General features: G+C 44.4%; 2 protein-coding genes across 2 annotated transcripts; one reads left to right on the forward strand and one right to left on the reverse strand.

Moving 5' to 3' along the window:
- The first annotated feature begins 1,192 nt into the window (after positions 1 to 1,192).
- LOC140176618 (putative F-box protein At1g67623) lies at positions 1,193 to 1,912 on the forward strand. Its single transcript, XM_072208147.1, has one exon. The coding sequence runs from the start codon at positions 1,193 to 1,195 to the stop codon at positions 1,910 to 1,912; it is 720 nt and encodes a 239-aa protein (XP_072064248.1).
- Positions 1,913 to 6,912: 5,000 nt separating this feature from the next.
- Positions 6,913 to 7,644, reverse strand: LOC112729652 (putative F-box protein At1g67623). The gene has a single exon (XM_025779818.1). It carries the CDS (start codon positions 7,642 to 7,644, stop codon positions 6,913 to 6,915), a length of 732 nt encoding a protein of 243 aa, XP_025635603.1.
- Between the last annotated feature and the right edge of the window lie 1,102 nt (positions 7,645 to 8,746).

An 8,746-nucleotide genomic window follows, 5' to 3' on the forward strand; every position in this document is an offset into this window, starting at 1 on the left:
CAAGACACTTTATTGTAATTCCTAGGGAGAACGACCCGAGGTCCAATACTTCGGTTTATAAATTTTAGGGGTTTGTACTAGTGACAAACAACTTTTTGTATGAAAGGATTAGTGATTGGTTTAGAAACTATACTTGCAACGAGATTTCATTTGTGAAATTCTAAACCGTCAAAAATCCAATCGTCAGTACGCACTTTCAATGGAGTTGCTCATCCGAATGGACGACTGCGAGGCCAAAAAAGAAGGTTTGGAACTATTTTGCACGCTCGAAGCGGGTGACTTACTCCCCGCATGTTACTCGAGTTGCTTCGTGGTCCTCATAATTTCTTGGCCGGATGAAGTCCATATGCCGAAAAGGGGAGAAGAACATACGGTCTGTGACTCGACCAGATGCATGACCCGAGGCCATATGGGTCTTCTCTATGACTACCGCCGGAGGGCGGCAGAGCGGGGCTCCGTCTACGGTGTCGGAGGCGCCGACCATATTCGGTACATTCGCTGTCGCGCCGACTACGAGGTGGAACGATACGTAGACATTCCTAGGGTTTAGGATTGTCATGCATATTAGGTTTAGTATTGACGTATAATATTTTGGCTTAGTATTGACGCATAATATTAGGTTTAGTATTGACATATTGTTTAATGAATGGTTTGTTTTTTATATATCCATGATGTAAGAATTTGACAGATTTATATTATCTACCCGATTACTCGTTTATAAATCCCTACGGATAACAGGCAAACTGTTCTTTGGTTAAACCGATACTTATTATGGGATATATTGACAGGGTACTACAAAACATATAGAGAAAAAAAATAAATTGGGAATCCCCAAGCGACAAAATGGACAAAACGAAAGTCATAAAGTTAATGACCGGAAAGTTTAAAAAAAAATCAACAAAAAGAACTCTGAATACAAGGGACGTGTTTGCTAAGGAAGCCGTGTGCGAGGCGATGGGAATGAAGCGGCAGGCTCCCTAATCGATGTGAGTGTGGCTGAGTTGGTGTAGAAGCACGGTACACAACCGATGGGATTCGATCGCAAACGGCACCGGGTGACTATAAAGACGGACAGTCGGACACCGTAAACAACAGCCTTTGCGATAACTGCTTGGAGCCTTTGTGTTGTCCACTGCTTACACATAACGGCCCATTCATCAATTGTCTCATGCATTCAATACAAGAAAAGGAGATGTATCGTCCGACAGGCCCCGCCAACCTCCCCCACGATGTTTGGACCTTAATTGCCGGGAGGACCGCAGCACAGTCCGTCAGGGACTTGTGCAGTCTCAGGATGTCGTGCACCGCTGCACGCAACACAAGGGAGGAGGATATCGTTTACCGATTCGCCTCGATTCCAATTTGGGACCAACGGTGGTGGAGTTTGAGTCCCATGCACCAGGTGGGAAGAAACTTCTTAGCGCGATGCAGGCAGAGCGGGAACCTGGAAGTTATGTTTCGGTCTGCTGTGTCTGACCTTTTCCTCGGCGGGAGTCGTCTTGCGGGGATGAAAACGATGCACGTTGTCGCAGCCCAGGGCCATTCGGTAGCACAGTACACGGTGTCGATGATACTGATGCTACGCGATGACTTCGAGTCAAAGAACAAGGGCTTACAAATATTTCGTGTGCTTGAGGCGGCTGGTGCCTTAACAATCTGCAAATTGGTGTTCCGCGGCGTTATCCAGGGGACGTGGACACACCTGCGTCGCCTGCCAATGCTAAACGCAGAGAATTTAGTCTGTTCTTCGCATGCATGTCCATGTCGTGGAAACATGGGTGCTATTTACCGCCATCAACGCTATGGTAGAGGGTGGGACGTAAACGACGGTAATGGAGGTGCTGCTCATATTCCGTGCGTGCATTGTCGGGCAGATTATGAGTTGATCCTGTTTGTCCACCTCTTTGACTAATAGGATAGGATTGTGTTCTCAATATTTTTTTGGTTATCCTATCTAATATATGTATTATGTAGTATGTAATGATTTTTGCCGCTGGATGACTCGTTTTATTTATGTGTTTTCTGTTTCGTATACAAAATTTTATTTATGGAAAATACAATTGTTTCCGTTACTGACCTCCCATTCGGTGACTCCCCATTGGCTAGCCAAGTAATCATTTTTTTAATAAACTCACCGCCAGTCCCGTCTGCCACGTTATTCATAGCAGTCTATAGCCCTTCAGCCCGTCGTGTCTAATCTAACGTCAAATTACGAAGATTTGCATTTATTGCAAATTCTGCGCAAGCGATGCAGCACACGATTCCCCAGGGTTTTTCTTCCCTTTCCTTATCGAGAAAACCACCAGGGGCATTATTATCTTCACTTTTCAAGGAATAGCAGACGTACATTAATTAACCACATTAAAATGTATTAATTTATTTATTCGTAACTTAAATTTTGATTTTGATTAATGTATATCAATGCACAAGTCCGTCACAAGTCATAACCATTCGTCAGTTCCTATTATACTTACCTTTATCTCTAACCTCTCTGCCGGGAGAAAAAATCATTGCTTGAAGGGCTTTCGTCGTCTAGCAGACCTCCCCGTCTTCATCCGAGAAAATGTTGCAGGAATCCCTCAACGACCACGCCATTAGTCCCGGCGACCTCGAGGAACCTCCGACCGCAGATCTGATCGACACCCTCCAACGGAGGATGAGGTTTTTAAGTGATAATCTTCAAAGTACACAAGACCAAGCAAGGACGGCGAGGATGGAGGCAATCACGGCGAAAGTCAGGGATCGTGTAAGGAAGCATGAACTGGATGAATGCCGCCGGTTAGAAAAGAAGTTGCGCACGGAGGTGGAACAACATCAAACCACCATTCGCGAACTCGAAGACAAAGCAAACGCGTTGAAAATGGAAGTTTCCGATCTTCGTCAAAGGGAACAGCAACAGATGGCACCGTGGCGTGAAATGGAAGGCAGGCTCGAGGCTGTGGAGATCAAGCTAGGGTTATTGGTCCGCCAATTGTATGGTCAAGCTCCGGCAACGGCACACGGCTCAAACTATCAGGAAACCGCCGGGCAGAATGGAGACGATGTCGGGGATATATGACCTACGGAATCTATTTGCAAATATTTATTTGCTTTGTTTCTTTAGCTGTTCTTTTGATGTTCTGTAACCCCTACGCGAAACTTGGTTTTCTTAATCACATCTAATTTCCGCAGCATTTGTGGTTACCCTTTTTTTTTCTATTTTCGGGTGAAGCTAATTAGTAATTCGTGAACAACAATGCGACGTAATTATGTTAATTTATTGGATCAAAATACCATTTTTTCAACCAGGAAATAGATTCTTAACAATTTGCCAGTTGCTAGTAATTGTTTTGGCGGATTGCATAACGCTAACCCCACAACAATTCATTCGGGGGCAGATTGACAAGCGTTGATAAACAACCACGTTCACTAAAATCTAAACATCCCTAGGAAAACCCTGACCTCGTAATCCGCCAGGCAGTGCACACACGAGACATGGGACACATCATTCACACAAGCCATGTTGCCGCGGGTAGTGCAAGTGGTGGACCGACAAGCCACGGCATCTCCCGGATCCGATGGCCTCTCGTTAACCCAGCGCTCCCAGAAAATGTCCGCGAAGAACTACCTACAGCTTTCGACGTCTCTGAAAGTACGGACAGACTCTAACATTTCAACACCCCTTTGCATTTCTTTTTCTTTCCCGTGATCACACAGTAGCAACATGGCATACAGGTAACCTGCTTCGACGCAGCCCTCCGTCCAGGCCCTAGAAAGCAGTTCCATCCCAATGCCACGGCCGGCAATCCAGAAATACTCCGTCAACCCCTGTCGGAGTATAGCATCCGCATTTCCTGCCTCAACGCAGCGATCGATGAACCTCCTCTCCGGCCGGTCAAGGTAAAATAAAAAGGACACTAACGGTATAACACGCATCGTCACGTGTTGGTACACAGCTTCGGAACTCGCTGCATCCAGAAAAACTTTGCAGCTCGCCTGCATGTTGAACAGATCATGAATCGAATTCGATGCAACCTTAGTGGCAATCTTCACCCATATATCGCGAGTAAGAAGATTCAGCGGACATTCATGCTCGACGCGCACGTTCCCTTCCTTTCTGTTTGTCTTGGAAGATCCAGCCATTTGCAAGGGCTCGACAGAGGCAGGAGGGTGGTTGTTGAAGGATAATCGGAAATTATTAACTTATCGCGATAATACCAATTTCCAAAACGTTAATATATATGTATATAAAAGTTAATTTATCTATAAATATATATGTATATAATATATTATACCTATTTTATATACTGACAATAATTAATTATTACGACTCAGCGCGTCAGTCGTTTCGTTGGCCAACGTTATGGATAATACCGGATAATTAATACATTTAATATATGTACTTATACCCATATTTATATATACGTATAAGAAGAAGTGTCTTTCTTGGGCTGCCAAACGGCGGTGGGCAGTCTCGTTTTCATGTTTGCCTCGATATTTGGAAATGGGAAATGGGAAACGTGAAAGACATTTTTGTTGTTTGCAATTTTAATGAAGCTCATCGATAATGGTTAAATATCGAGAAGCATCAGATGAAACAATTAAAAAACCGTGAAAGATCACCTTCGAATTAAAGGAAAAATTTTTTATTTCCATTTATTTGGATTCAATGTAACATGTTGATTGACAGAACAAATCTTTTTTCTTTCTATCTAAGTGGGACGCAGTACACCTACCTCTACCCCTGACTCTGGTATCCCTACACACCTGCTTCTGGATTACTTCGGCTTGAAGTACACGCTTAATCCTGAACGTGGGGTCCGCGTGACAGTACACCTCTACTTTTCCACTTCTGAGCATCCAGGCGAGGGAAAACCCCTAAACCAATTTACACCATCAACCTTTACCAAGTCAAACTAACTAAGATCTTCACGGGACCTCCAGCCATTTTGCAATCAACTTGGGCCAGGGATTATGGAAAATAACAAAACGACACATGGCAACTAAAGAAACGTTCTGTGCTATTATTATATCTTTAGAATTTTTTAAAAAATGGTTCAGTGCGTGGTACGTTTCTTTACCGATTGTTATAGAAAAGACAAGATAATTAATAAGCAGGGGAGGAACGAAATACTCATTTTACAACGCAAGAATTTAATGTTCACTATTCGAAATTCGTGTTATATTTATGTCAGCTTTAGTTGCCCACCTTAATTACTCGCTGAATAAATGTTATGTTTTCTTTCTTTTTTTATCCATCGAAGTAATTTAATTTAATGTTTTATTTTACTGAAAATAAAGCCCCATTATTGACATGTGGACACATTAGTTACGGGAAAAAAGATACCAAACAACTTTTTTCCTACATCATAATATAATATATAAATATAAATATACGTGGCTGTTATTGACAAACCCTAACCGTACTAAGTACCAACCATTCTTCACTTCTTCCATGTCGTAACTCCTCCTCTCAACTCTCTGTCCACCCTTCTCCGTTATTACTGCCATATGTCGTCCTCTTCCCCCAAGAAAATGTCGGAGGAACCCGTCACCGACCACGCCATTAGTCCAGACGACCTAGCGGATCTCTCGATCGACGCACTTATCGACATCATCCGCGTAGATGAAAAGTTCGCAGATTATGACCTCGTTGAAGCCGCACTGGTCAGGAGGGAGGAGAGGTTGAAGGCTGCACTCGTAACGACCGGCGCAGAACTGAGGCAGGCGAAGGTGGAGATGATGGCCGCCAAGTTCATTTTCGAGGCAAAGAAGGATGAACTGGATGAAGAGGTACAACAAAGGCAACGGCTTAAAAGGGATTTGAAAATAGAGCAGCGAAAAAATGATTTGCTCCTTCACCAGTTGGATGTCATAGAAAAGGAATTAAAGGCAGAAGTTGCCAAGCGCCGTGAACGGGAACAGGTGGAGGCTCTACCGTGGCGGGACCTGGAACGCAGGATCAACGTTTTGGAGGAAAAACATAACTTTTTGCTCCGTCGGGGTCGTCATCCAGCCGGTAAAAATGAAGACGGGGCCGGAGTAATTTGACCTGCTGCACATGCAAGATATCTGAATGTCATGTTCTCCGTCGAGGCCTGTATGATCCTTTTATTTCCTATGTTTGTTCTGTCGCCCATTTGATCTTCTGCAGTGGAACTTAAACCCTGATAATATAATTATGCATACTTTAATCTCTGTGTCCTTTTTTTATATCCTAGGAAACACTTCTTTTAAAATAGATTGCTTGGACGAACAAAAAATACGAAGCCATTTATCGAAACAAAATTCAAATTAGTTCTCTGTCGTGTTGTATAAAAAACCCTAAACATACATTTAGTGCAATTACATAGTAAAAAACTCTTTAAAACATTGAAGCAAATTTTGTTCATTAAAGGACTGTTATATTATGCGAATACAAACACGTGGTTCAAGTTGAGCATACCCGCATGATCATTGTTCAACCTCTGTACAGATTTTATACACCATCGTCAATTATCATCATTGCTCATAAAAAATTTATCCCGTACCCATTTTTTACATGACTCCTTTCGGTCACGGTGTCACTCCCTATTGCCTATCCAAGTTACCAGTTTTGCATAAATTCACTGTCGCCGTCTAAATACCTAGCCCCAGAAAAAAACCTTCCAATGGTGTAAAAGGTTGATTGACTAAACAGTCTTTTGTCCATTCAAACGTCAATTCAATTGTGCAAGGTCCAGATCATATCCCAGTCAAGAAGAAAGAATTATTCAGACTAAGTTATGGCCAAGATATGCATTAATTACGTCGTCTGTGTACTCCACATGATAATTGATCGAAAAGACTGTACTTTAGCATAAAAAAAATTTACAAAAATAAAATAAAATACACCATCAGTACGCATAGCAATTAGCATGATCGGCATCTCCATCGTGGGGTTTACAAAACTACTTAAACGCAATAAGTCCCCAAGCACTTCCGCACCTCGTACTCGGCCAGGCATTGCACACACGCCACACTGGACAAATCGCTCTCATCACCAATGGTCCCACGGGTACGGAAACTACCAGAACGGCATGACACGGGCTCTTTTGGGTCCGCCGGGGGTATATCGGACCACGGGCCGGCGAACATCTGCGTAAAGACCTCCCTGCACCTTTTGACTGCACCGGACTCACGAACCACGCAAAAAAATTCGAATCCACGGCGGATCTCATCATCTGTTTTGTCACCAAGCGACAGAAGCAGCATTGCAGAGATGTAGCAGGCCTCCACATCACCCAACTCTGCTGCCTCGGTCAGGGTCCGTATGCCACCTCTGCGATGGCCACACCAGAATAAATGAGACATCCTAACGCGGAGCATAGCGGCCGGATTCCGCGCTCTGGCGCATCGACGCAGAAAGGTCATTGCAGGCGTCCCAGAGTAGTCCAGGAAGCAAGCGATCGGCAACACCGACACCAAGGCATGCCTGTACACGGCATCGGAATTGCATGCAGATGCAAATAACCTGCAAGTCGCCTGCATGTTGAACAGATCCTCAATCGAATTCGATGCAACCATCAGGGCTATAATCGACCATATTTCGAGCGGAAGAAGATTCGCCAGACACTCGTGCTGAATGAATACGTCCAGTTTCGTTTTATCCTTTTGGGAACTTCCGGCCATTTGGAGGGACTTCATGGATGGATTATTGGAGATTACAAAAGGAGGATGGATGAATTTGTAGATGCCCTTGAGGCATTTTGCTTTTAATATACTGCCGTTGGGGTATAGCGGGAGGGGGGTTGCCCGTGGTTCAGTACCGCATACGTTTCCCTATATGTTTTCGTTTACCGATGCGTTCATATAGTATAATAATTATATTGATTAAAGAAGCATTTATCGTAATTAACTGGATTTCCATTTCCTAGGTGGGGCTAATATTCTCAAGAATGAAGGAATTTAAAGGAGCCTTAATATTGGTGAATAAGACAAATGTTATTTAGTTGTTCTTTGCTGGTGCAAGTACACCACTATTCGCCTAGTTGCTTTATTTGTTGACTCTTCCATTTCTTAGCCTCCAGGTGAGAGAAAAACCCATAAACTGTATATTCTACCATCAACCCTAACCACCTCTCCCTCTTAAGGGTGTACCAGATCTCCTCTAACAGTCTCATGGCAATGCGCACAGAAGGTATCTGGTACGTCGTCTTTAGAGGGAGGATACCCGGAATATACCCCGACAGCGAGACGGCAGCGGCTCAGGTGGATGGATTTCCACGGAACCTGCTTCTTCGTTACCGGTGTTACCAAGAGGCTGTGAACGCCTGGAACGACTACTTCCAGGTGAATGCATCGCCTGTTACGGAGATGGGCAGCGAGCTCCCGCCGTCGTCAGGGTTCACTCGACTCGTTCGCGGCGGACGACACGATTCGACGGTGACGACGACTCCGCCTATTCCGGGTCTGGGCAGCGAGCTCCCGCCACCGTATGAGTGCAATCGATTCGTCGTTCAAGGTGAACGGCATGATACGACGGTGAGAAATAGTCCCGCGGTAGAACCAGGTGCATCGGGTAAGCGAAAAATGTGTTCTTGCGACACCCCACGTGTAGTCACCTGCGTCGGTATCAATACGTTGCTAACAAAGTTACATTACTTGCAGCCAGCCAATCGATTGAGGACATACAATGGGCTGTTGCGTCGATCGAGTACCGTATATCCCAGATGGAGAGAGAGAGACAGGAACTCAGGACTCAACTGGCAGAAATCATACGGCAGCTGGCCAACGTTTTGCTGGACAG

Source organism: Arachis hypogaea, chromosome 12 (genome assembly GCF_003086295.3).
Source record: "Arachis hypogaea cultivar Tifrunner chromosome 12, arahy.Tifrunner.gnm2.J5K5, whole genome shotgun sequence".
NCBI classification, from domain to species: Eukaryota; Viridiplantae; Streptophyta; class Magnoliopsida; order Fabales; family Fabaceae; genus Arachis; species Arachis hypogaea.

What these genes read in the sequence shown, in the direction of transcription:
- LOC112729652 (XM_025779818.1), bottom strand. Translation starts at nt 7,644, where the DNA reads ATGAAGTCCCTCCAAATGGCCGGAAGTTCCCAAAAGGATAAAACGAAA.
- LOC140176618 (XM_072208147.1), top strand. Translation starts at nt 1,193, where the DNA reads ATGTATCGTCCGACAGGCCCCGCCAACCTCCCCCACGATGTTTGGACC.